The sequence below is a fragment of the Rhamphochromis longiceps genome, linkage group LG3 (genome assembly GCF_057381845.1).
Source record: "Rhamphochromis longiceps isolate RC_006_pf linkage group LG3, R_longiceps_female_GT1.1, whole genome shotgun sequence".
In the NCBI taxonomy this organism is placed as follows: Eukaryota; Metazoa; Chordata; class Actinopteri; order Cichliformes; family Cichlidae; genus Rhamphochromis; species Rhamphochromis longiceps.
In genome coordinates this window covers 71,320,583-71,348,287 of record NC_140559.1, presented here as the reverse complement: position 1 = coordinate 71,348,287, position 27,705 = coordinate 71,320,583, and the positions used below count along the sequence as shown (strand labels likewise).

Genomic DNA, 27,705 nt, shown 5'->3' with positions numbered 1-27,705 from the left:
CCATCCAGCAGCTGTATTCTACCTGTAAGCTGATCCCTGCTGAGCCAAAGCACTTTTTCATATACAAATTACAACCTTTAATAGAAACCTATTGGTCAGCATCTTATTAGCCTGCTGTTAGCTTCATTCCACAGAAAACTGAGAGAAACTAACAGAGTTGATAAAGAATAAAGAGAAATGTGCTGATTTAAAGCCTTTGAAGTGCTTCAGATGATCTCTGTCCACTTCTGTCCACTCATTCATTCATGTAAGCTTTCTAATGCAGCTTTGATCTTCACAGTCTGCTTCATGAAACTCATTCTAACCCTGAATGTCAGAGTGTTCCTCCTTCTCTTTCCCATCATTCATGCTGGCAGTGGAGGAGATTTGGATGTTGGACTGTGTTTTGGATGATGGGTGTATGTTTGTGTTGGACTGCTGTCTGTAAAGCAAACGCACATTTTGCTTTGGATTTCAGTGTCAGACAGACTTTAAGGTGGAATGAAGAGTTGGAGAGTTTCACAGTGAATTATCCAGTGGAGGATTTTTCTTCTTCTTTGAAGGTTTGAAATGTGAACATTGTTCTGCTGCAGTCAATGGACTAAACCAGAGAAGAAGAAAACAGACTTTACCATGAAGATCCTCAGTGTGGATCAGTATAATATCAGCCTGATGTCTGCAGTTTAGTGTCAGCACAACTTTCACATCATATTCATCTCAGCACAACTAAAACATGCTGACTGACCTCAGAGTTTCAAGTCCACATCCTGGACTCTCCAGGAAACCACACAGATGCTTCACTCCTGAATCCTGCAGCTTGTTGTTGGAGCTCAGGTGCAGCTGTCTCAGATGGGAGGGGTTGGACTTCAGTGCTGCTGCCAGATAATCACAGCTGATCTCTGACAAACCACAGTCGATCAATCTGTATAAAGAATGAAAGATGTAAGTTTATTAGACAAAGTGTGAGCTTGAAATCATTCAGTGTTTCATCATCTGTTCAGAGCTGAAGAAGGTTCAGAATGTAGAAGTTTAGAAAATGGAAACTCCAAACAGCTGACAGAGTTCATACGCCTTTGTCAGGGTCAAATTCAAGCAAGACCATGTGAAAATTAAAACACATCATCCTAGGTGAACTTAAACACCTTTGTTCCCCTTTTGTTAAGACATAGAAAAGTACACCACACAAAAATACTGCAAAAGGAAACGGTCGCCTTATATACATAGTGTATAAACTCAAAATGCACATTTCACTTCAAATTAAGATTAAGGCTTTGAACAGATCACATAGTTCAGTTCAACATATAAGACTTTAAGAATGCACAAGCATCTACTTAAAATCTATTTAATTTATCATCCATGATATTATTTTGTACAATTCCAATGTATTTTGTTCATCTCCCTTAAATAAACAGGCAGTCTTAAAGTATGAAATATTCATATACAAACACATATAAATGTGTGTACTGTCTCAGTGGCTGATAGTACCCCACAGGCCTCAGTGTGAGCTTGAAGACATTTATAATGTTTAAGTAGTTTAATGTGCAGGTGCTGACGATAAACACATTTTGAATGAAAGCCGGGGAACTTTGGTAGCACAGAAACAAGTGGCTATTCTTTGTGACTATATGGATCACTTACAATACCATTATTTCACACAAAGGCACCAAATTAATACTCAAAAAAGCTGCAGCAATACACACAAATATAAACAGTACTTGGTGACAACTTTGCTTTTAGCCTTTAACCCTTCTTGACTACTTTTGATGTGGCCTCTATATTTTACCTTTAAAAACAGTTTATCTTGCCAATCTGTTATTTTCTCATTTTGACCAACTGTATCAGCACAATTTATCTAAATTCAGACAAAATTTAAAATACACGTAGAAAGTGATATTTTGACTGTAAAAACCACACACATGTTTAACGAATCATCTTCATAACTTGAAATGCAAATAGAGATTGTACACTTTTAAAAATACGCACACGTTTTGCAAACAACAAAGTTATATGGTACTATTTACCAAAAAATGCAGCCAAGGCTCAGACGTTTTTCATATAATCATTTCAAACTATTTACAGAACAATCAGGTGTCAAACAATAGTTTGTGTCACTCTAACACATATGAGAACAGCACAGGGATAAACCTGCAGGTCTGACAGCAGGTGTGTCACTCAGCGTTTACACTGCAATCTGCCTTTGTTGGCTTTAAGGCAGCAACTGTGACGATCACTAGTAGAACTGACACACAAAACAAAACAACAGCTACACACTAAATACACAAGACAACAAACTAACTTGAGACCAAACACGGTAAACGTCACAAATCTCTCACGTATCAAAACTCTCTCTCTCTTTCGCTCACTCGCTCTCTCTTGCCGGTCACTCCTAAAACTTCCCCCTTTTGCTAAACAACCAAATGTCATGTTTCCATATCATTTTTGATTGGTCGACATGGTACATTTTCCCACCTATAGGGCTTTGGAGCGTGATGTCACGGGAGATGGGCCATGCCCCCTTCCGCCATGACAGTAGGCCAGCCAAAGGATACCATTTCAGCTATGGATCGTACGTGTTGTGTTGTCGGTTGCAACGTTAGATCACACGATCGTGAAGGCAAGAAGCTGGATAACGGGCTCTCTTTTCATCGTTTTCCATCCTGGAGGCAACGTGAGGGATCCCATGTATCCGATATTACTAAACAAAGACGTCAGGCTTGGATTGCAGCGGTGAGACGAGCGGATATCGAGTTCTCTGCAATCCCCAGCTTTTTGTTGGTTTGCTCACGGCATTTTCTTTCCGGTGAGTTCTAAATTAATTCATATCACTCTTGAAAGGCTTTTAGTGTTATTTTCAACGTGCTGAGGTCATAGATAATGAGATAAAACATGCTAATGTGTGATGCTGCAGAACCACATCATGTCGACTGAGTAGCTTATGATTTGGCATTATTGCAGGCAAACCAGCATATGAAATGGATGTAACAAATCCAGACTGGGCACCAACACTGCACATGGGGCATGACGACATACCTGTATCAGACTCGGACCGGCACTCAAGGCGTACGCAACGGAAGCGAAAAAGAGCACCCATCGGAGGTAAACAACCCCCCCCCCTCTAAAAACATACTAAATTGCTATCACTGTACACTAATCCGCACATAACTTCCAGATGAATCACACACCTGTCATTGGAATATTGGTGTACATTTACCTTATGTCTAATTTTATCTTACAGGCTTTCGTTATGCAGCTGCAGAGTCTGAAGGTGTGCCCCGTGCAGAAGTGATTGATGAAGATCTGACAGAAGACCAACAGCAAAATCACAATGTCATGGAGGCAGTGGACAGCAGTTGTGTTGGACAAGTGGAGGTTGAGGTACCAGCTGCAAATGTGGATATACTGAAGAAATGTAAACCTTTTAAAATGATGACAGATTACAAACTCTCAGCTGTGTCTGTAATCAAACCTCTGTAACTTTGCTTCACTTCAGCAGCATCAGCTCATGTTCACATGTTGATTCATGGTTTGCTTCAGTTTTTGATGGACTGCAGAATATTTTGAAGGTTATCTGCTATAAAAAGCCAGAACAGGAAAATCTGCTTCATGTGTTTCTGTTTGATCCTCAGTGACTTTGACACAAAGGCCTCTGCTGTGATGATCACACCTCTGATCAAGTCTCACAGTGTCAGCTTTGTTTTTATACATATGGATATGTGCTGATAAATGATCAGAGTTATAATATTTCCCACTGTCTGCTGTGTGCCGTGACCTTTGACCTGCTAAAGACAGTCAGCTGTGGATTATTCATTGTTGTGTCTGATACTTAGAACTGTGAGGAAGAACACTACACAGTTAATCAGGGTCCCCTCTCTCTGAATCAGGAAAGGTGGGCAGGCCGCGTGTGGGCCGCGGGCCATACGTTGAGTCTCACTGTTTGAAATGTGAACATTGTTCTGCTGCAGTCAATGGACTAAACCAGAGAAGAAGAAAACAGACTTTACCATGAAGATCCTCAGTGTGGATCAGTATAATATCAGCCTGATGTCTGCAGTTTAGTGTCAGCACAACTTTCACATCATATTCATCTCAGCACAACTAAAACATGCTGACTGACCCCAGAGTTTCAAGTCCACATCCTGGACTCTCCAGGAAACCACACAGATGCTTCACTCCTGAATCCTGCAGCTTGTTGTTCAGGCTCAGGTCCAGCTGTCTCAGATGGGAGGGGTTGGACTTCAGTGCTGCTGCCAGATAATCACAGCTGATCTCTGACAAACCACAGCCCCACAATCTGTATAAAGAATGAAAGATGTAAGTTTATTAGACAAAGTGTGAGCTTGAAATCATTCAGTGTTTCATCATCTGTTCAGAGCTGAAGAAGGTTCAGAATGTAGAAGTTTAGAAAATGGAAACTCCAAACAGCTGAAGCCAACAGGAAGCAGCTTCAAACAAACACAACAAGAGAAAAAACTCTGAATGTTTCACATTAAAGTCGTACATTTATCATAAAAACAGGACAAAGACTTGAAAAAGTCGTGTTTTTCCTTCCAGGAACCACAAGGCTTCACTTTTAACATTTACATCACCACGGACAGCCATTTGGCTTTTTCTACCTTTAAAACCCGGAGAGCAGCCAAATGGCTTTTAGCTAAGCTTTAGCTTCAGGCAAGTGGAAGCTAAATTGGCTAGTCATTCATATGTATATTAGGTTGTTAGCTGGGAATTCTGGAGGGAGGGGAGTGGGGGTGTGTGGATGAGGGGGTGGGGGAGCTGCTAAAAGCTGTGAACTTCCTTTTGTGTTTCATCTTGATGCATTCTCAATCATCCAGGGAAATAAATCTCCAAAAGTCACCAACTTGGAGTGTTTCAGTTTGCCATCTTAGGGAGAAATCAACACACATGGGTGTATGTCCTTTGTTGCTGAGATTTATTGATAAAAACAGTACAAAAAATCAACCATTTGTACACATTTTTACAAATAATTATAAAAAGTGAGTGAGTACATTTCAACATTTTCAGCAATCACTCACAATCCTGGCACTGCCATGGTATCTGTAGTCTGCATTTACCACATGTGTATCTGTTGCAGTGAACACATCGCACAGTGGCATGATTGTTCTTGCAATTGTGTTTGACCTGACACATGGCTCTTTTTCCAGGGCTCGGTGTGGAGGGTTGTGTCAAAGGCAACTGTTCTTTTCTTGCCTTCTTCGCAGCTACATGAGAGTGAGCTAACTCCCTTGCAAGCTCCACCAGGAAGTCCACCCGTCTTTCCTTCGTCCCGGAGCATGCTTGATACAGCACATGTGCATTCAGTGCTGCCATTTCAATCATGTTATAAAACACGGCAACTGGCCAGCGCCGTGTTCCTCTGCGGACAGTGTACTCCCGAACCATCTGGTCCATCACATCCACGCCACACTTTGTTTTGTTGTAAAGGGTGACAGTGTTTGGCTTCCTTTTGGTAGTGTTATCAGTCTGAACCACGCCGTGCATGCTGCTAAGAATATAGACTGTCTTCTTCCGTTTGGCCGCATACGCCGTCAGCGTGGCAGCAGAGGTTGAAAACACCTAAGAAATAAGATAAATTGTTATTTCCATAGCACTTTTACACACAATGAAACACATAAACATAGAACCACAAAAGACCTGCAACATACCTGAGTGGTGAATTCATTGCGATCTGTCTGTCTAGTGGATTGAGGAATTTCCCTGCGAATCTTGTTGACTGTGCCGAGGATGGTGGTTTTCCGTCTAAGAAGTTTTTGCGCAAGTGAAAGCGATGTGAAAAAATTGTCCGTGGTAACATTTCTGCCCTTGTCTAGAAATGGTTCCATCAGCCTCATTACTACATTTTCAGAAAGTCTCTCCCCAGTGGGACGATTGGGGTCCTTGCCAAGATATGGGAAGACATTGCAAATGTACTTGGATTTTAGGTCGCAAGCCACCCAAAACTTGATCCCAAACTTGTCCGGCTTACTTGCAATATACTGCAGGAAACTGCACCGAGTCTTTGATGGGAAAAGCTGTTCATCAACGGTGATATGTAGACCAGGGTTGTAGCACGTGATGCAGTTGGTGACAAATGATCCCCACAAACTGGAAATTGCAGCGAACTTATCAGTCTTTGCTCGATCACTGCGGGTGGACTTGTCATCAAAGCGTAGGTGTTGCATGATTTCTTGGAAGCGGTTTCGTGCCATAGTTCCAATTATCTGTGGGTTTCCCAGGTTTGCTGACCAGCAGTCATTTAGAGATGGAACCCTGGTAACCCCCCGCAAGATGACAATTGCAATAAATGCCATTAGTTCAGGGAGGTCCATGAACCAATGAACATGCTCCGTTTGCTGTGCATGTTGAACAGTCCATTCTTGAATGCTACGAAGCATGTCAAGAGTGATGAAACACAGGAAGCTCCGAAGGCGACTCGTGATATTTCTCCTGGCCTTAGCCGTTGGCTCTCCATCTGCAGCGTACGCTTCTATTGGGGTGAAAGGGAGACAGGTCCCCACCTGTTCTTCACGCCACACTGTGCCATCTTTCGCTGTCTCAGTCCCCAAACAAGCTCTCTTTTTAGGTGCAGAAGCAGTCTCCTCATCTGCAGTGTGAACAAATTCAAATTGTGAGCAATGGGAAGGTCCAGTATCTCCTCCTCTGTATCAGAATAATGTCTGAAATATCTTACTTACAAACTACATCCACTTACTTATTTGAAATGAAATAGGAAATAACATGAAATGCAACTAACCGGAAGACTGATCAGACAGCTCTGAGTCCGAATCCGGCTGAACTTGTAGGTCTTCTCCATCCGAGTCACAAGGGTCGACTTCCCTCAGGATCATTTCCAAGGCCTGCTGAGTGGTGAGTCTTCTCTGCATTTTCTTTCCTTGGAGAGGAGGTCCGTACACCACAGAATTCTTCAGGGCAATGAAGGATTAGGCTAAGTGTAGTGAGATTGTATCATATATATAGGGCTTGGCTTCCTGATCAATGCTCCACTACCAAAAGGAAGCCAAGCCCTGCCACCCTTTACAACAAAACAAGGTGTGATCACATTGATGCCACAATGGACGACTGATCAATGCTCCACTACCAAAAGGAAGCCAAGCCCTGCCACCCTTTACAACAAAACAAGGTGTGATCACATTGATGCCACAATGGACGACTGATCAATGCTCCACTACCAAAAGGAAGCCAAGCCCTGCCACCCTTTACAACAAAACAAGGTGTGATCACAGGGCTTGGCTTCCTTTTGGTAGTGGACAATTGATCAGGAAGCCAAGCCAAGGTAAATGCAGACTACAGATACCATGGCAGTGCCAGGATTGTGAGTGATTGCTGAAAATGTTGAAATGTACTCACTCACTTTTTATAATTATTTGTAAAAATGTGTACAAATGGTTGATTTTTTTGTACTGTTTTTATCAATAAATGTCAGCAACAAAGGACATACACCCATGTGTGTTGATTTCTCCCTAAGATGGCAAACTGAAACACTCCAAGTTGGTGACTTTTGGAGATTTGTTTCCCTGGATGATTGAGAATGCATCAAGATGAAACACAAAAGGAAGCTCACCGCTTTTAGCAGCTCCCCCACCCCCTCATCCACACACCCCCACTCCCCTCCCTCCAGAATTCCCAGGTAACAACCCAATTTACATATGAATGACTAGCCAATTTAGCTTCCACTTGCCTGAAGCTAAAGCTTAGCTAAAAGCCTACCAGCCATTTGGCTGGTGGCGGGTTTTAAAGGTAGAAAGGTAGAAGCCTGGGACTGCCAGTGTGGTAGGTGAAGTGTGAAAGAAATGGACATATTTGAAGTCCAACACCTTTTTCCAGTCACATTATTAAAGCAGACAAACTACAAGCTCATTTTCATTCCAACAAGTCATCTTCTGACCTGGACTAACAACACTGGTCTCTATGTGCAGCTGGCTGTGAGACCAGTGCTCAGGGAGCGTCTACAAAGTGCAACACTGAAAGAACATCACACACTCATTTGCTTCCATCATCCAACCTGAAGAGGAAACAGAGACGCCTCCCTTTCAAAGTAAAAGCTGCTCCTTTTGGACACAGTATCAAAGAAAGTCTACAGTATAATATAGAAAAGACAGAACAAAATTTTGGTTGTTTTTAAATTGTGCAGAAATGAAACTACACTAAGCTCAATTATGTGACAGACATTTCATCCCATGTCAGTTTGGCCTCATCCTGGGCCGGATTATCCAGCACACACTCTGACCACAGGCCCAGGGGCCACGCACAGCTGGGCTCCATCCAAGAGACAGGAAACAAACCAACACAATAATAAAAAGCACCATGTGATCTTCTTACATCTTCAAGACAAACATAGGAAAAACATGAGCATATTTGTTTCCTGATAAAATGATGTGACAGGTAGAACAGAGTAAAGTGGTGGTGTTACAGCCTTTCTCCCCTCTGCTGCCGAGGCTGTTAGTCTCTCCCAAACTCAGCTACAGGACTTCCAAATAAATGAAAGCAGCAGAAGTGGCTTTACAAATGAAAGAGGAAGAGGAGAAGAAGAGGAGAGGGAGGCCACCCTGACCATCACTCCAGCTGAAAACATCACACTTCCATTAAAGTTGGTGAGAAAATGTTGAGCAGGATGAGCTGCTGGCTAATCTGGAGGCTGTAGCAGCAGCTCACAGTCAGCGTGGATTTCCACTCATGAAAAAGTTCTGGCTGCTTCATTTCTCATCTCATATCAGAGACTTTAATGCTTCACTGAAGCTGTACTGTGATGCTTCCATATTCCAGTGAGGCCTCCATAATGATTTCAGCTGTTCTGTACACACACTGTGTGCCCTGTATGGCTCAAAGTCTCTGCAGCCTGTTTTTATCTGCTATCATCAGATCTTCATCATCCTCATTCACATCCCTCACACACTCTACAGCCTCATCAGCACTGACTTCATCTTCACTGACTGATGGAGCACAACATGAACCTGTGGAGGCTGAAACACTGTCCTGTCAAACATCTCCCCGTCACCACTCCACTTCTGTCAGCCTTTAAATGAACCCTGCTCAAGTCTGTCACTTCTGTTTGGAGCAAAAAGGAAAAACTGCTGTTCAGTCGTTTGGAAAGACAACATTTCTGAAAGCACTCAAACTTCTTCACATTTGTCTTCAGACACATCCTGAACATTTAGGAACTAAAGAAAGTTTCAAACATCAAAGACCTGAAATATAGAAAAACTACAACAGCCGCAGTCAGTGAACTCACCTCAGAGTCTCCAGTCGACAGTTTGGACTCTCCAGTCCAGCACACAGAAGCTTCACTGCTGAATCCTGCAGGTTGTAGTTGTCACTCATGTTCAGCTCTGTCAGATGGGAGGGGTTGGACTTCAGAGCTGAGGCCACAACTTCACAGTGAGACTCTGAGAGTCGACACTGAGTCAGTCTGTGATGATAGAAAATATAAAATGTGTTATTATAAAAGCAGAAAATCTGCATTATAAACACAGACTGAATGTATATGAAGACAAAACAGAGTGAGGTCATAATCTGATGAATCTGCTCTTCACATCTGTGCTTCAGCTCCTCTTACTGTGTTTGACATGACACAACGATTGAGTCTCTCTCAGACCTGCAGACTTTTAATGAGAATCTTTGTTTGGCTTTAATCTGCAGATGAAGGAGGAAGATGGTGTCACATTTAGGCTTCCATAATGTCCACAGTCTGTCACTGAGATCTGATCCAGAGTCAGAGTGAAGACACACATTTGGACTGTTTCCTGTTTTGACTCCAGAACATTTTGAATGAGTTCAGCTCAGTGAAGAGTTCCAGCTGGAAAGATGATCTCTGTTTGCTACCTGCTGTCAGGTACGACTGTTCACGTCCACACGCAGGAAAAACCTGCTGACTGTTACCAAACGGAGCAGAAATCTCATCACTGGACAATAATGATGAATGAACTCAGAGCTGCTGATATCAGATCTGATTTCAGGGGAACTAAACACAGAAATGATTGGCTCATTTGAGCTTTCTGAGCCATTATCTGCTGGTGTGTCGCTAGTTGGCAGAAAATGATTTGTATTCCTGTTCAGGGCTTCAGTGTTTATGAGTCCAGATCCAGGTGACAGCAAGTCAAAATGATGTTACCTGTCTGTGTCCAGCAGCAGCCTGTATTCACTTTGAATATTGTTATAACCTGACATGGATCAGTTTGTCTTTGATTGGTTTGTAAAGGTCACTGTTTCCATTGGACCTGAGTGACGTACAAAGACAGAGAGGGAGAGAAAGGAGAGAGAGGATGGAGACAGCAAAGAGAGAGCAAACACAAACAGGTGAGAGTGGACAGGTGACCAAGGTCAGCAACCAATCAGAGAGCTTCTGTTTGACCCACAGTCACTGATGATGACTGCACATAACCAAGCAGTGTGTTACTCTGATATCAAATATGGATCCTGCTCTTATAATAATGATCATCAGATGATATTATTGTGTTATTTTGTAGCTGAATACAATGTTTGTGTGATTATCAGTGAAAGAAGCAGTGAGGAGGATGGAGAGAGAGAGAGGACAGAGGCTGAAGTTAGAAACACTAAAAGGATTTTTCATGGATTTCATGGATGATTTGAGTGATTTCCAGCAGGACACTTAAACATGTCAGTGGACGTCCTAAAGAACATATTCACTGATATGAAACGTGTCATTGAACAGGATTAATATCAGTGGAAACATGGTGGAAACAGCTGTGACTGCATGGATGTGACACACTTCAAATCTGTTCTCCACTCTTGGATTTGGGATCCATGGAGCTGCTGCTGAGTCTGTACAATAAAGGAATGGTGTGGAAGGTTGCAGCGTACGGACACAAACACTTTGTGGTTACAATATGATTTTATTTTCAACATTAAACTACTAACCTTCACTGATCAATGATGTTAATGATCACATCTGGACTCACCCAGCCTTTCTGCAGTTCCTCACAGCTGGAATCAGTCTCAGTCGTCCCCGCTCTGATGTGTTGTACTTCTGCAGGTCCAACTCATCCAGAACCTCCTCTGACATCTGCAGCATGAAGGCCAGAGCTGAGCACTGGATCTCAGAGAGTTCCTTCTCTGATCTGTTCTCTGACTTCAGGAACTCTTGGATCTCCTGAAATAATGTGAGGTCGTTCATCTCCATCAGACAGTGGAAGATGTTGATGCTTCTGTCAGGAGAGATTTCATCACTGTTCATCTCCTTCAGGTTGTTGATGACTCTCTGGATGGTTCCTGGACTGATCTCTGTCTGACCCAGCAGACCTACTAAGAGTCTCTGGTTGGACTCCAGACAGAGGCCATGAAGGAAGCGAACAAACAGGTCCAGGTGGCCATTTTTACTCTGGAGGGATTTATACATGGCTTTAGTCAAAAAGACATCCATTGATGGGAAGCTATAAGACTTGAACATGTTCTTAAAAAAAGATCTGTTTTTGTATTCTTCTCGGAAATTCCCTAGAAAACCTTCTACCACCTTTGTCTTCCTGTTGGTGAAACAGTGGAACATGTAGACAGCAGCCAGAAACTCCTGAATGCTCAGATGAACAAAGCAGTAGACTGGTTTCTGGAAGATCACACACTCTCTTTTGAAGATCTCTGTACAAACTCCTGAGTACACCGAGGCCTCTGTCACATCCAGACCACACTGCTCCAGGTCTTCTTGGTAGAACATGATGTTTCCTTTCTCCAGGTGTTCAAACGCCAGCCTCCCCAGCTTCAGAAGAACTTCCCTGTCAGCCTCCGTCAGCTCCTGTGGACTCGTCTCACGTCCCTCATGGTACTTGTTCTTCTTCCTCTTTGTCTGAACCAGCAGGAAGTGTGAGTACATGTCAGTCAGGGTCTTGGGCAGCTCTCCTCTCTGCTCTGTAGTCAACATGTGCTCCAGAACTGTAGCAGTGATCCAGCAGAAGACTGGGATACTACACATGATGTGGAGGCTCCTGGATGTCTTCATGTGGGAGATGATTCTGCTGGACAGCTCTTCATCACTGAATCTCCTCCTGAAGTACTCCTCCTTCTGGGCGTCAGTGAAGCCTCGTACTTCTGTTAGCCTGTCAACACGTGTAGGAGGGATCTGATTGGCTGCTGCGGGTCGGGAAGTTATCCAGACGAGAGCCGAGGGAAGCAGATTCCCCTGGATGAGGTTTGTCAGCAGCTGGCTGACTGATGACTTCTGTGTGACATCAGACAGCAGCTTCCTGTTGGTGAAATCCAATGAAAGTCTGCTTTCATCCAGGCCGTCAAAGATGAACAAAAGCTGAGAGACAGCCAGCTTCTCTGCTGTGACCTTCTGTAATGTTGGATGGAAAACATGGAGCAGCTCCAGAAGACTGTACTGCTCATCTCTGATCAGGTTCAGCTCCCTGAATGAAAGCAGAACCACCACACTGACATGTTGGTTCTCCAAGCCCTCTGCCCAGTCCAGAATGAACTTCTGCACTGAGAAGGTTTTTCCAACACCAGCCACGCCGTTGGTCAGAACCACTCTGACGGGTCTCTGTTGGTCAGGTAAGGCTTTAAAGATGTCCTGGCACCTGATTGGAGCGTCATGGAGGGCGTCCATCTTGGAAGCTGTCTCCAGCTGCCTCACCTCATGTTGGGTATGAACCTCTTCACTCTGTCCCTCTGTGATGTAGAGCTCAGTGTAGATCCTGTTGAGGAGGGTTCTACTTCCTGTTTCATCACTTCCTTCAGTCACACGTTCACATCTCCTCCTCAGACTGATCTTATGTTCATCTAAAACCTCCTGCAGACCAACATCTGCTGAACGAAAGAAAAACAATGAGACTAAAGAGAAAGAAAACTCTTCAATGTCTGAACAACACAAGAAGTCCAGTTTTCAGAAATGAGTCCATCAGCAGACAGATGTTCAGTCTTACTTTGTACACAGCTGCTCTGACTGGCTGTCTGCAGTCCAGCTCTGCTTCTGGATCTTTCTCCACACTGTGCAGAAGCTCTGATGGTGACACAGAAAAGTCACAGTGGAGATACTTCTGTCCACCTTTGATTAGACTCATTATAAAAAGGAAAACAAAGTTTGAACACAGTCATGTTTCCAGTTCACTGACTTACATTTATTCCATGGACACTCACTCTAACCTGAAGCACAGCTACAACCCAACATTGTTGAGGCCTCATCTCCTCCTTTCCTGACTGTAGAGGTTAAATATGCAACAACCAACAAATAAAAGAATTTGGTTCATTTCAAAGAAATTCACACGGTGACCAAGTAAAGTAACCGTAGTAAAGGAGACAACATCCCGTTGATGGTGGGATTATTTGAAAGATTTGCTTTGGTCACGTCACCAAATGCAGTTGAACCACCCGTGGATCCATGTTTGACCATTCTACCACTCTGAGCTCTGCTTTTGAATCATTTTATTATTATCATCATTCATTTATTCATTCTTTGGAGGGGGGCTATTTCCTAATGCCGCCCTAATAAGCTGATGTTCAAGGGGAAATATAACAGAAACTCTTTCAGTGTTATTCATTAATAAATTAACAGATAAACTGTGAAGAAGAAAAAACTGAGATTTAAAGGAGAGAGTGAGAAACTTGATCATCCATCCTCATAATACATGTTTATCAGTATCTGCTGTGACCATACTGCAGTAATAACTACAAGTCTACATTTCTGTGACTGTTGATCAATCACAGCAGGAATCTGAGCTCATCTCTGCACACAGAGCAGCTTCAGCTCTGGGATAAACTGCTCGCTTCACGTCCTTCTCAGCTCACAGACACTCATCCTGATATTTTCCTTTAACATTTGATGCTATAATTCATCTGAGTTTACACTTTATCTGCATAAATACAGAAAAACAGACCCAAACACCAGAAACCATCAGTTTCACCATGTAGAATATATTGTTGTTTCCTTGCTTTTAATGCAGAGAAAAACTCTGATTTGGATTTTCTCTGTTCTCTTTGCCACAGCCCATCCCAGCAGCAGATGAAGCAGCTGACTGTCACAACACTGAATAACACTTTAGGAGGAATTTCAGAGGTCAGTAAAGCTCCAGGTTCAACATCAGTTAATTAATCATAGTTCATCATAAATGTGAACCTGGCTGGCACACATGTTAATGTTAGCCATTTAAATATTAGCAGTTAGCTGAGGCCACAAGAAGAAGAGGCCCTAGAAGAACAATGGATGATAAGATTAGATTTTCAAGACTGGGCAGAGACGTGTTTTCCTTTACTGTCTCTTACAGAGGAGGGAGCAGATACCAGACGAGGTCACGGAGGTACGGGGAGGATTCGCAGCAGACAGCAAGACTGCCACGTCCATGCGAGAGAGCGATGGCTACGATAATCTCTGTTTTTGTCTCCCTATATAATGTTGTACAGCCCATGTGAGGGTTATCCTCTCTGTGAACCAGATGCTTGATTTCACACAGAGGTCCACCAACTGAATTTGATCAGTTATGGAACGATTTACCTCGACAGGCTCCTTCACTCGCTGCTTTTAAACCTCCTTTAAAACACACTTTTACTCCCTGACCTTTGACCCAGTGTGACATGTTGACTCACTACCTCAGACAGCTTAAAAATAGTCTTTTTGTTTTTTGGTGCTGCCTAAAAGAACCGTAAAATATCTGTCCTATATACAGTTATGTTCATATATTTTTGTACTACATCAGGAAACTCAAAAACATAGTTTGTAATATTTTAATCCTTATTTTTAAAACTGTTTTTGTCATTTTTCTTCTCCCATTGCATCAAAAATCATTATTTACACTGAATAAATGAGTCAGCAGCTCTCTTACATTGTTGCTGCAGGTTCATTACTGAAGTCTGGAGGTTCTTCTTTGGACCGGTCACTCCTCACAGACACACAGCTGGATGCTGCAGATCCTGCTCCATCCTCTTCCTCCATCTTCTTGATGTCAGGGTGGAGTTAGTCTGAGAGGCAAACACACACACTCAGAGGTGCTGTTGTACTGGAAGCATCACACTGACGGGTTTCTAAAGTTCTCATTGATCATTTCATGGAGTTTCTGTGGTAAACACTGTCCTGTGACGTATGTGTTATGGTGAGGGTCATGAGGGCTAACCAGCCCCACTCCTTACTCCTCATATTTCAGCCTGAAGCACAATAACAGCCTAAACCTAACCAGGGCCCTATTTCAGGAAGCCGGTTTAGAAAACTCAGAGTGAAAAACGATACTCAGGGTTGAGTAACCCCGAACTGTCCAACTCGGAATATTCCGTTTCAGAAAGGCTGATAACAATTAGTTCAATCAACACGGAGTTGCGTCAACCCCAAGTGAAGCGCGCGGACGAGGATACATAAAGCCCTGATAAGCGGAGCACAGATTAAGCGAGTCACCATGGAGACGGAGGGAAAGAAGGCGCGGTCAATGTATTTCACAGCGCTTGAGGCCGAAATTCTGATGGCAGCATATGCCGATAACATGCAAATTCCGCGGAAAAAAGTAACACAGCCACAGCTGCAAAAGAAAGGGAGCATGCATGGCAAAACATAGCCGACAGAGTCAATGCGTGAGTGTTAATATAAACATTGATCTAGGGATTTCCACCCATTTAACACGTTATTTTATCATATGTCATTCTATTTATTATTTTATACATTTTATTTTGTGACGTGATGTGAGCGCAGGTGCAACCCAACAGGCCCCAAACGTTCCTGGCAGCAAGTAAAAATGAAATATAAAAATATAGTCCAAACAGGTAAGGTGTAATTGTATTATGAGCCATAGTGCTTGGTCTGTTTGTCCCATGTAAATCAATTGCAGTTAGAGGCTACATTAATTTTCCTTCTGTAAGCACTTATTGAAATTATCTGAGCACATTACAAGTACATATTTGCTTACTCTGTATGCTCAAATGTGACCCCGTTATAGCCAACAGAAAAAAAGCGGAGGCCCGAAAAACAGGTGGGGGTCCTCCACCACTCACAGAGGCTGAGCAGTTGGCCCTCAGCCAAAACAGTGGGCGCCCTGTGGCCGAAGGCATCTCTGCGGGGACATCCTCTGAGTCAATAACCCCGCAAGACACAAGTGCCTACATAGGGGGTAAATTCAAAATAATACATGATGTGCATACATCCTTTCTTCACAGTCACCTTTGCAGTGCTGCTCATTCATTTGATAAACTCTTCACCATAATGGATTATTTTGTAGTGAAGTTATTTTCCTACTGATTTTGCCTTCCCTCAGTCTTGGTTGTCTTTGAGAGCATAATGACAATGAAGTGTAAGGTGATTGGTATGTTTGTTAATTGCCATTTGGTCCCTTGTAAGTTATAAGTGACCTGTATAAACCTCATATTCTATCAGTTGATGGTGGTGGTGTACTGCATCTGGTGCAGCCTCCTGTTGAGCCAGACCAACATGCAGTTGTGAGTAATACTCCACAGATTATATGAGTTTACAGTAGAACAGCAATGTTGTTTATTTCTTTACTACAGGAAAATAATGAAGAAACATTGACAGCTGTTACAGAGGAGGAAGCAACAGAGACACTTTATGAGGTTTACATCTTTTAATACTTTGTGTACAGGAAATACAGGCGACCAATAAAGCCAGTTGAACAGAAAATCTGTTTATTCTTCTTTCAACATGTTGAGGTGATGGGTCAAAAGAAATGATTGTGACATATGGTGTCTCTGACTGCGCTTCCATCTTGTATGTCCGTGGGAGGGTCAGGATGTTCATGGTTTGGATCACTGCTGATGTTTGGTTCAGAAGGACAGTGTTCTCCTCTAATTGTGGCAATGTTGTGAAGAATCACACATGCCACAATAATGTCACATGCCCTTTCTGGGGTGACCCTGAGTCTTTGCAGGCACTGGAACCGGGCCTTAAGCATTCCGATAGTCATTTCAACTCTGGCTCTTGTCCTGCAATTAGCCAGATTATATCGCTGCTGTGGGCCCGGTTCAGGGTCAGGGTAAGGGGTAAGCAAATAGGGTAAACATGGATACCCCCTATCACCAAGCAAGTAGCCAGTGAACTCTCCTAAGACAGAAGGGTACACTTCAGTTCAAATGTCCCTGAAGCAATTGGTCTTTATATATTTTACAGTATTCTCAACTCACCATGTCCAAATTTTGTGCTCAGTGTACATTCACGGAATATTTGTGAGTCATGGACAGAGCCTGGCCACTCGGTTTCCACATTTGTGATAATGTTGGCAGCATCATATATGATCTTCACAGTGCAGAGAACACAAATTAGCATCCATTACTATAATGAAATAATTTGTTAGTTTGAAATGCTACAGGGAACTATGTACCTGTACATTAATGCTGTGGAAAGACTTCCTGTTCACATAGTCTCCTTCATTTACTGAAGGAGCAATGATTGGAATGTGAGTGCCATCTGTACAGCCAATCACGCCTGGGAACCCTGAAAATAAATGTGCAATTTAAGTAGTAGTCCAAGTATCACCACATCATGAATTAAGTTTTGTTCATCCTGCTACCTGCAATTTTGTGGCATCCCTCTTTGATAAATCTTGTGGGTCTATGACCGGGGAACACCACAGACGAGTACAGGAGACGTTTCAGTGCAACTGTAACATTCCTGACTGCCCGACAGACGGTAGCCTTGGAAACGTGCTCAGCGTCACCAATATTATACAGAAAACTCCCATTTGCAAAAAACCGAAGTGCAATACAAATAATATGTACAGAACTGAGAGAATGTCCGCGATGTGTCACATGCGTAATATATGGCCTGAGGATGTTATTCAAATAACTTATAGATTGTGCTGAGAAACGGTGACGTTCACACAGAAAATCATCAGGAAATGATAAAATGTCCAAACGCGCTCTAATCACTCTCTCCCGGCGGAGAGCTCTGCGGAGAATTTGGGCTTCACGATCTACTGGCTCTTCAAGGACGGGGCACGCCATGTCTGACACTTCCTACAGTCAGGTTTCCGACACAGAGGCGGAGACAGTCAGGGTTAGTTGTAGTAAACCTGCTAGGGGGCAGGTTAGCTTCACGGAGTGTGTCGTCATAGTGACTCACTGAGGCTTCATCTGAACTCGCTTTGTGAAACCGAAAACCCAGAGTTTTCGTTAACTCAGGGTATACTTACTCAGTTTTTCCACTAAACCGGCTTCCTGAAACAGGGCCCTGATGTTTATGCTACAGCCTGTTTACCAATATAATCAATATCAGATATCAGAGCAACAGAAACCTCGGTGATCAGGACGCTGGGACTGAGAACAGGGCCCTGTTTCAGGAAGCCGGTTTGGAAAACTCAGAGTGAAAAACGACACTCACGGTTGAGTAACCCCGAACTGTCCAACTCGGAATATTCCGTTTCAGAAAGGCTGATAACAAGTAGTTCAGTCAACGCGGAGTTGCTTTAACCCCAAGTGAAGCGCGCGGACGAGGATACATAAAGCCCTGATAAGCGGAGCACAGATTAAGCGAGTCACCATGGAGACGGAGGGAAAGAAGGCGCGGTCAATGTATTTCACAGCGCTTGAGGCCGAAATTCTGATGGCAGCATATGCCGATAACATGCAAATTCCGCGGAAAAAAGTAACACAGCCACAGCTGCAAAAGCATGCATGGCAAAACATAGCCGACAGAGTCAATGCGTGAGTGTTAATTTAAACATTGATCGAGGGATTTCCACCCATTTAACACGTTATTTTATCATATGTTATTTTATTTGTTATTTTATACATTTTATTTTGTGATGTGATGTGAGCGCAGGTGCAACCCAACAGGCCCCAAACGTGCCTGGCAGCAAGTAAAAATGAAATATAAAAATATAGTCCAAACAGGTAAGGTGTAATTGTATTATGAGCCATAGTGCTTGGTCTGTTTGTCCTATGTAAATCAATTGCAGTTAGAGGCTACATTAATTTTCTTTCTGTAAGCACTTATTGAAATTATCTGAGCACATTACAAGTACATATTTGCTTACTCTGTATGCTCAAATGTGGCCCGTTATAGCCAACAGAAAAAAAGCGGAGGCCCGAAAAACAGGTGGGGGTCCTCCACCACCACCACTCACAGAGGCTGAGCAGTTGGCCCTCAGACAAAACAGTGGGCGCCCTGTGGCCGAAGGCATCTCTGCGGGGACATCCTCTGAGGCAATAACCCCGCAAGACACAAGTGCCTACATAAGAGGTAAATTCAAAATAATACATGATGTGCATACATCCTTTCTTCACAGTCACCTTTGCAGTGCGACACATTCATTTGATAAACTCTTTACCATAATGAATTATTTTGTAGTGAAGTTATTTTCCGACTGATTTTGCCTTCCCTCAGCCTTGGTTGTCTTTGAGAGCATAATGACAATGAAGTGTAAGGTGCTTGGTATGTTTGTTAATTGCCATTTGGTCCCTTGTAAGTTATAAGTGACCTGTATAAACCTCATATTCTATCAGTTGATGGTGATGGTGTACTGCATCTGGTGCAGCCTCCTGTTGAGCCAGACCAACATGCAGTTGTGAGTAATACTCCACAGATTATATGAGTTTACAGTAGAACAGCAATGTTGTTTATTTCTTTACTACAGGAAAATAATGAAGAAACATTGACAGCTGTTACAGAGGAGGAAGCAACAGAGACACTTTATGAGGTTTACATCTTTTAATACTTTGTGTACAGGAAACACAGGCGACCAATAAAGCCAGTTGAACAAAAAATCTGTTTATTCTTCTTTCAACATGTTGAGGTGATGGGTCAAAGGAAATGATTGTGACATATGGTGTCTCTGACTGCTCTTCCATCTTGTATGTCCGTGGGGGGGTCAGGATGTTCATGGTTTGGATCACTGCTGATGTTTGGTTCAGAAGGACAGTGTTCTCCTCTAATTGTGGCAATGTTGTGTAGAATCACACATGCCACAATAATGTCACATGCCCTTTCTGGGGTGACCCTGAGTCTTTGCAGGCACTGGAACCGGGCCTTAAGCATTCCGATAGTCATTTCAATTCTGGCTCTTGTCCTGCAATTAGCCAGATTATATCGCTGCTGTGGGCCCGGTTCAGGGTCAGGGTAAGGGGTAAGCAAATAGGGTAAACATGGATACCCCCTATCACCAAGCAAGTAGCCAGTGAACTCTCCTAAGACAGAAGGGTACACTTCAGTTCAAATGTCCCTGAAGCAATTGGTCTTTATATATTTTAAAGTATTCTCAACTCACCATGTCCAAATTTTGTGCTCAGTGTACATTCACGGAATATTTGTGAGTCATGGACAGAGCCTGGCCACTTGGCTTCCACATTTGTGATAATGTTGGCAGCATCACATATGATCTTCACAGTGCAGAGAACACAAATTAGCATCCATTACTATAATGAAATAATTTGTTAGTTTGACATGCTACAGGGAACTATGTACCTGTACATTAATGCTGTGGAAAGACTTCCTGTTCACATAGTCTCCTTCATTTACTGAAGGAGCAATGATTGGAATGTGAGTGCCATCTGTATAGCCAATCACGCCTGGGAACCCTGAAAATAAATGTGCAATTTAAGTAGTAGTCCAAGTATCACCACATCATAAATTAAGTTTTGTTCATCCTGATACCTGCAATTTTGTGGCATCCCTCTTTGATAAATCTTGTGGGTCTGTGACCGGGGAACACCACAGACGAGTACAGGAGACGTTTCAGTGCAACTGTAACATTCCTGACTGCCCGACAGACGGTAGCCTTGGAAACGTGCTCAGCGTCACCAATATTATACAGAAAGCTCCCGTTTGCAAGAAACCGAAGTGCAATACAAATAATATGCAATGAACTGAGAGCATGTCCGCGATGTGTCACATGCGTAATATATGGCCTGAGGATGTTATCCAAATAAATTATAGATTGTGCTGAGAAACGGTAACGTTCGCACAGAAAATCATCAGGAAATGATAAAATGTCCAAACGCGCTCTGATCACTCTCTCCCGGCGGAGAGCTCTGCGGAGAATTTGGGCTTCACGATCTACTGGCTCTTCAAGGAAGTGGCACGCCATGTCCGACACTTCCTACTGTCAGGTTTCCGACAAAGGGGCGGAGACAGTCAGGGTTAGTTGTAGTAAACCTGCTAGGGGGCAGGTTAGCTTCACGGAGTGTGTCGTCATAGTGACTCACTCAGGCTGCAGCTGAACTCGCTTTGTGAAACCGAAAACCCAGAGTTTTCGTTAACTCAGGGTATACTTACTCAGTTTTTCCACTAAACCGGCTTCCTGAAACAGGGCCCAGGAAGTGGCTCAAACCTCACAGTTTCATAACGTCACCCTGAACTCCACTCACGGAGTTTCTGTCGCCATTGTAGTTTTTAAAGTCCCGTGATAAAGGCGGGTCTTTCTGTGAATCCGCACGCTCATTGGCTAATAGCTCGAGATTGACACATCGTTATCCAATGAGCGTGCGGGAACTTCCGACATAAAGTTGTTTCCTTTGAAAAACCAAAGTCTGATTATTTTTGCCTCCACTGACGGAGCCTGTTGTTGCCGCCACAGAGACACAGTAATGTCAGAGCGGTGTTAACACTCACCCTGCCTCAGCACAGCTCTCACTCTCCTCCTGCTCTCTCACACTAAACGGAGGCTCAGCTAAACTCACTTCCTCTCTACTTACAGGAAACCAGCGCTCAGAGGAGCCAACCGGCCTCACATTTCACCCACAGACACGAACAGCGTGGAATTATTTTATGTCATAAGAAGAAACATATTCATGTTAACACTCACCTGCCTCAGCTCCACCTTCCTCCTCCTGCTGCTCTGAACGGAGGCTCAATACTTTCACTTTCACTGCTGCTCCCTAAACACAGAGGATTGTGGGACTTGTAGTTGTTTCCTTCCGGTGCGGTCTTCCTCTTTGTTTGTGTTTGTGTTCAAGTTATTTCGATCATGTAAACATCAACAGAACACGTGAAGCCACACAGAGTTTGTATGTCGAGGTGGGTAGGAGGGTTTGAGGGTTTGGGGAGGGGTCAGAGGGAAGAGGTCTCTCAGTCTGGACAATCCACATTGATGGCATTGCATCTTTCAGCGTGTTTGTGGGTCGATTTGGATGCTCCAGGTGTGAGAGCAGCCACTCAGCCTCTACTGCAGATGTGTGTCACAAGTTCATCTAGTAGTAGGCTATGGCACTTGGCCACAGGTGGCAGCAGTGGACTGGCCTCCATGTGAGACTGCTCCAGCTGCTCTGTGATAGTCCAGCTGCAAACTGAAGATCATATGCAAGTTTTGGAAATTAAACTGTACAATATAAAGCGCCTTGAGGCGACTGTTGTTGTGATTTGGTGCTATATAAATAAAATTGAATTGAAATTCAGAATATTCTTAACTTAGCTTTAAAACCAACCCAATCTCTCCTCCACACTCACAAACAAAGACAAACCAACTGACACATCTGAGTCCCTCACTTTCTTCAATCCACTCACTCTCACAAGCTCCACTTAGTCACACTGGCTCTGTTTATTACTAATTACTATTGTCTCCCCAGAAACAGTTCAGTTTTCTTTTTTCCTATTTCAGTTGTGTTTTTTGTGCTTTTGCAGCGTTTTTTTTGTTATTGCTGGTGTTTTCTTAAGTTGCAGTCCGTTTGGCCTCTCAGGGCCACCGTAGATAAGGGCCAAAAATAAATACATAACATCATTTCAAATCAGTTTAAAGGTTTATTTGCAAGACACAAAAACAGAAAAAATTAAAAGTTACAAATGTATTGTGTGTTTGAGGAAACCTCACAAATGTCACAGATGAAATATTTGGTGTTTATTTGCTGGTTTGTCGGTAGCAGCTCCTTCAAAGTAAGTCTACCACACATCTGTTTGACCAACGCCAGTTGATTTGGATCACCGGTCCAAACAATTTGAACCATTGTTGTGTTTCCTTTTGTGTTGAGTTTGACTGATATTTGCTGGATAGCAAATGTTTTAAAGCTATGCAACCTTTATCTGCACATAGCAGTTAAACTGTTTAGATCAATCTTTATTGATAATATACATTATTTATTTATGAATTACTGTGTACACAAGAATAAGTTAATGTATTAAGATAAACTGGCTGAAGTTTTTGTATTATTCTTGTGATTTTTTTTATTGGCCCTGTTTATTTACAGGCCAGGTGACCCTTTAGGGGTTTAAAATGCCGAGCCAATGAATGGCTGGGAGCAGGAATCTTTCCTCACTGAAGCTTCCACTTCCACGGGTCTGGTAGGAAGTTGTCCAAGCCAACAAAACAAACAGACAAAAAATCCATCTATCAATCACCTGGATCACCTGTTGAGAAAGAAAAAAGAGAAAACAAGCAAACAAAAGAGAGCAATATAATAAACAACATCACCGCGATGATCTATGTGAATATAACTGTAAATACTAAATATTGAATATTATTGTGCAGCACGTAAGATCGACAGCGCACAGTGTGCTTTGAGGTAGCAGCCAAAATGCAAGGCAAGTTTCTTTATATCGCACAATTCAACAACAAGGTGATCCCAAGTTCTTTACAGAACATTAAAAAACAAAAACAGATAAAAAGCATGATTTAAACGTGACGTGCCCGTGAGCTCCGCCGGCAGCCAGCTGTGCCAGAGTGACCGAGCCCCAGGCTGAGAGGCCAAAGGCACCGCACCCTGAAGGAGCCCGAGCGAGCCCCAGGCTCCAGGCCCCGACAAGCAGTACCTGGACGCCCATCCTCAGACACAAAGAACCACCAATGCACCGATGTCTGAAGGCGTCTGCCACTGGCAGGGGGAGTGGTGGGGGGAGATAGGCCTCCATACCTTGGAGGGCCTGAGATGTCCCCAGAGAGGTGGCGTCTGATACCCGACCTGACATATGGACACAGACAAACAGGCACACACAGATACAAACATCCATTCCCACCCTCATGCTCTCATATGCACTTACTCAGCAGCAGGTAAGCGCATAGCCCCTCCTGGTACCCCTCAATGTCTACGTGTATTTAAAATTGAGAGGTGGGCAACGGCGCCAGGGGTGAGGTTGTACACCCTGATGTGATTCTGATCTTGGAAACATTAAAGACATTCATAGCCAGACTGCTGACTTTGTGTTTTTATTCAGTCGCCTAACAGAAGTGCAGTGAGAAACGATTTACCCCATCCTGATTTCTTAGCTATTTGCATATTTGCCACACTTACGTGTTTCAGATCGTGAAGCAAATTTTTATGATAGATAAAGATGACCAGAGTCAGCATAAAATAAAGCTTTTACATGTATTGCTGGGAGGTCGGCAGCTCCCTCCACTGCTTGGCCCTCTGTGAAAAACAACTGGGATCCAGCTTCCCTGTGATGCTGAATTATATAAGTGGACAAAAATAAATAGATAGAAGGATGGATGATTGTATTTTGTGTACAATCGTTGAAGTGTAAAAAGGGTTGGCCCTCCGTGGTGCCCTAAGCAAAGTTTGATTTTTGGGGCCCTTTAATAGTGCCAATAATAGTGATTAATGATCACCTACTATAAATGTATTTCATTTTCTAATGTTGATGTTGTTGTAATCCACAGTGAAAAATGTCATAAAAACAGATAACAAATTTGCAACTTTCATGAAAAATGTTTTCATTAATATTTAAAAAAAAAACAAAAAACACCTCCCCCTGCTGGCCACACAGAGAAACAATAGATAAAACCTGAGAGCTGCACAGTTGCAGCAGTGTGGTTTACGTCATTCTGTTGTCAGCCTGTTTTACACATCGGTGGTTTCTTATTGACGTGTAAAAAGATCTGAAATCGTAGTAAATTCAGCTGCTATTGTGGGCTGGGGATGATTTACACTTAACATTTTAATAACTGGGTATTGAATGTCAGAGGCCCAATGTTCCCTCTAATTTTTCAGGTGTCTGAGCGAACACACAAACTCTGAGCGGTTCCTTGGACCACTGTGAGCGACAGCAGACGTGTGCACTGTGGTCACACCGGCATCGAATCCATCCAAGTTTCATGGTTTATTAAAATAATCAAATTACAGCGTTTACATTTATGTTAGACTACTTTTAATTAACTGCTTCAGCCCATTTACAATGAAAATGTAAAAGAAATCTTGTTCATGACCTGTGTAGTATGTTAACACTATTGGAAGTACAAATAACTTGAACTCCAATTTAGAAAACACAACTTTTTTTTTTTATAAAGCTCTGACTTGTATTATGAGTCCGTGGTCTGGGAGAGAGTCTGTAACTCTCTGTCTCCAAAATACTGTATATAATGACCAAAGCTGGGAAATTAATCAATCAATCAATCTTTATTTATAAAGCACTTTTCATACAAAAAAAGTAGCACAAACTGCTTTACATGGTTAAAAGCACCCCACCCCGCCCTCCAACTAACCCCCCACACTCTCATTAACATAAACAATCATGAATGCACCCATATCCCCCCCCCCAGCCAGGCTGAGAGGACCCCAGAGCCCCAGCAGCCACGGTCGATCACAGCCCCGGTGCAGAGAGCCCCCTCCGAGGAAACACTGGAGATATGTCACAATAGGATATATACAGGGTAAAAAGATAAAGTAAATAAGAACGGGATACAATAGAAATAGTAAGAAGATAAAAAATGAGTAAGAATAAAATCAATAAATATTAGGTAAAACCTAAATTAATAAATAGAATAACAGGATAGAATAAATAAGCATAAAATAAATAAACGTTAGGTGAAAGATAAATTAAAAAGGTGGTCTTGAGCCTGTTCTTAAAAACATGTACGTTCTCTGCGGCCCTGAGCTCCTCCGGCAGGCTGTTCCACAGACGAGGACCATACCACTGAAAAGCTGCCTCTCCGTGAGTATGTGTGCTGTCTTTGGGAACAGTCAAAAGGCCAGTACCAGAGGACCTCAAGGTCCGCGAGGGTTCGTATAAAAGCAGATCTGAGAGATAAGACGGCCCAAATCAAATTCAAATTCAAATTTTATTTGTCACGTATACAGTCGTACACAGTCATACACAGTACGATATGCAGTGAAATGCTTGGACAACTGCTCGTGACCTAAAGAAAAAAAAAAAAGGAAATAAATAGGAAATAAATAGGAAAAATTAAAAAGGGTAAATTTAACTAGGAGGGAATAAGATATAAATTAAGGTTAAAAATGAAATAACTGTACAACACAAATTAGAATGAAGGGTAAATTTAACTGGGAGAATAAGATAAAATATATAAATTAAAGTTGAAAATAAAATAACTGTACAACAAAATACACAATATAGAACTATATAAGAATGTATGAAGAAATCTAAATATAAATAAATATATACACAATAACAGCAGCTGTACAAGTATTAACTGGAAATGAAGAATATAGTGACCAGTGTTGTGCAATCCACATTATGTCTTGTGCAGTGCAAATATGCTTAAAGTGATTTAAGTGATGAAGTGAAAACAATGTCCAGAAAGTCCAGTGTGTGTGTAAGAACCATATGTGTGGGTCAGTACTGTGTGGTGGTGTGATTGAGAGACCGTATCGCCTGCGGGAAGAAGCTCCTCCTCAGTCTCTCTGTGTTGGTCTTCAGGGAGCGGAATCGCTTTCCTGACCTCAGCAGAGAGAACAGTCTGTTGTTGGGATGGCTGAGGTCCTTCACGATCTTCCTGGCCTTGGTCCAGCACCGCCTGCTGTAGATTGAGTGCAGGTCAGGGAGCTCGGAGCGGATGGTGCGCTCAGCTGACCGCACAACCCTCTGTAGAGCTCGTCTGTCCTGCATGGTGCAGTTCCCGAACCAGGTTAAGATGTTTCCCGTCAGGATGCTCTCTATGGTGCACGAGTAAAAGTTCCTGAGCACCTTGGAGGTCAGTTGGAAGTCTCTCAAGCGTCTGAGGTGGTAGAGACGCTGTCGGGCCTTTTCACCACGGAGTTGATGTGACAGGACCATGACAGGTCCAGCGTGATGTGAACTCCGAGGTATTTGAAGCTGTCCACTCTCTCCACTGGGCACTCGTTGATGACAGGGGTCTGGTAGTTCCTCTCCTGCTTAGTGCTGAAGTCCACTATCAGCTCCTTTGTCTTACTGACGTTTAGAAGGAGGTTGTTCCTCTGGCACCAGTTCTCCAGATTCCTAATCTCCTTCAGGTAGGCCGTCTCGTTGTTATCAGAGATCAGGCCCACCACGACGGTGTCGTCAGCAAACTTGATGATGGTGGTGGAGCTGGTAGTGGCCACACAGTCATATGTGTACAGAGAGTACAGCAGGGGGCTCAGAACACACCCCTGGGGGGCTCCAGTGCTGAGAGTGGTGGAGGCTGAGACATGTCCGCCCATCCTTACTGCCTGTGGTCTGCCAGTTAGGAAGTTGGAGATCCACTGACACATAGATGAGCTGAGTCCCAGATGCTCCAGCTTGGTGGTGAGTGTGGAGGGAATTATGGTATTAAATGCAGAGCTGTAGTCTATGAAGAGCATTTTAACATAATTCCCCCTTCTAGTGTCCAAGTGAGTGAGTGATGTGTGGAGGAGATGAGAGATGGCATCGTCTGTGGAACGATTTGGACGGTAAGCGAACTGTAGTGGGTCCAGTGTGTCTGGTAGTGAAGAAATGATGAAGTCTCTGACCAGGCGTTCAAAGCACTTCATCACTACTGAGGTGAGGGCTACAGGGCGATAGTCATTGAGAGAAGCAGACCATTAAGACATTTAAAAACCAATAAAAGAACTTTAAAATCGATCCTGAAATACACGGGGAGCCAATGCAGCGATTCTAAAACCGGTGTACTGTGGGCCCACCCTCTGGTCTTCGTCAGCACACGAGCTGCAGTTTTGTAAAAGTTGTAAGGG

The 27,705-nt window shown here is 43.1% G+C and overlaps 2 protein-coding genes and 2 long non-coding RNA genes across 4 annotated transcripts in view; 1 reads left to right on the top strand and 3 right to left on the bottom strand.

The window, feature by feature from the left end:
- The window catches only part of LOC146676653 (uncharacterized), a 448,379-nt gene extending 430,017 nt beyond the window's left edge, over nt 1-18,362 (top strand). The window contains exon 2 of the long non-coding RNA XR_014910545.1: nt 18,194-18,362. This is a non-coding gene — a long non-coding RNA (uncharacterized LOC146676653). The remainder of the gene's footprint in view (nt 1-18,193) is intronic.
- LOC146676647 (protein NLRC3-like) overlaps nt 1-27,705 on the bottom strand; it is a 145,970-nt gene that overhangs the window by 56,674 nt on the left and 61,591 nt on the right. The window lies entirely within an intron of this gene.
- Nucleotides 706-15,023, bottom strand: LOC146676655 (protein NLRC3-like). The gene is made up of 6 exons (XM_085402203.1): nt 14,760-15,023; nt 12,867-12,943; nt 10,911-12,750; nt 9,224-9,400; nt 4,094-4,270; nt 706-901 (listed from the first exon to the last, which is right to left on the bottom strand). Exons 1-6 carry the CDS (start codon nt 14,867-14,869, stop codon nt 706-708), a joined length of 2,577 nt encoding a protein of 858 aa, XP_085258329.1. The 5' UTR covers nt 14,870-15,023.
- LOC146676654 (uncharacterized) lies at nt 16,396-17,561 on the bottom strand. The gene is made up of 3 exons (XR_014910568.1): nt 17,250-17,561; nt 17,053-17,164; nt 16,396-16,972 (listed from the first exon to the last, which is right to left on the bottom strand). It is a non-coding gene; the product is annotated as an uncharacterized LOC146676654 (long non-coding RNA).

Coding starts and splice junctions, on each gene's coding strand:
- LOC146676655 (XM_085402203.1), bottom strand. CDS start 14,869: ATGGAGGAAGAGGATGGAGCAGGATCTGCAGCATCCAGCTGTGTGTCT. Junction 9,401..10,910: donor AGGAACTGCAGAAAGGCTGG/GTGAGTCCAGAT, acceptor CTATCATCACAG/ACTGACTCAGTGTCGACTCT. Junction 4,271..9,223: donor TGTCGACTGGAGACTCTGAG/GTGAGTTCACTG, acceptor TTCTTTATACAG/ATTGTGGGGCTGTGGTTTGT.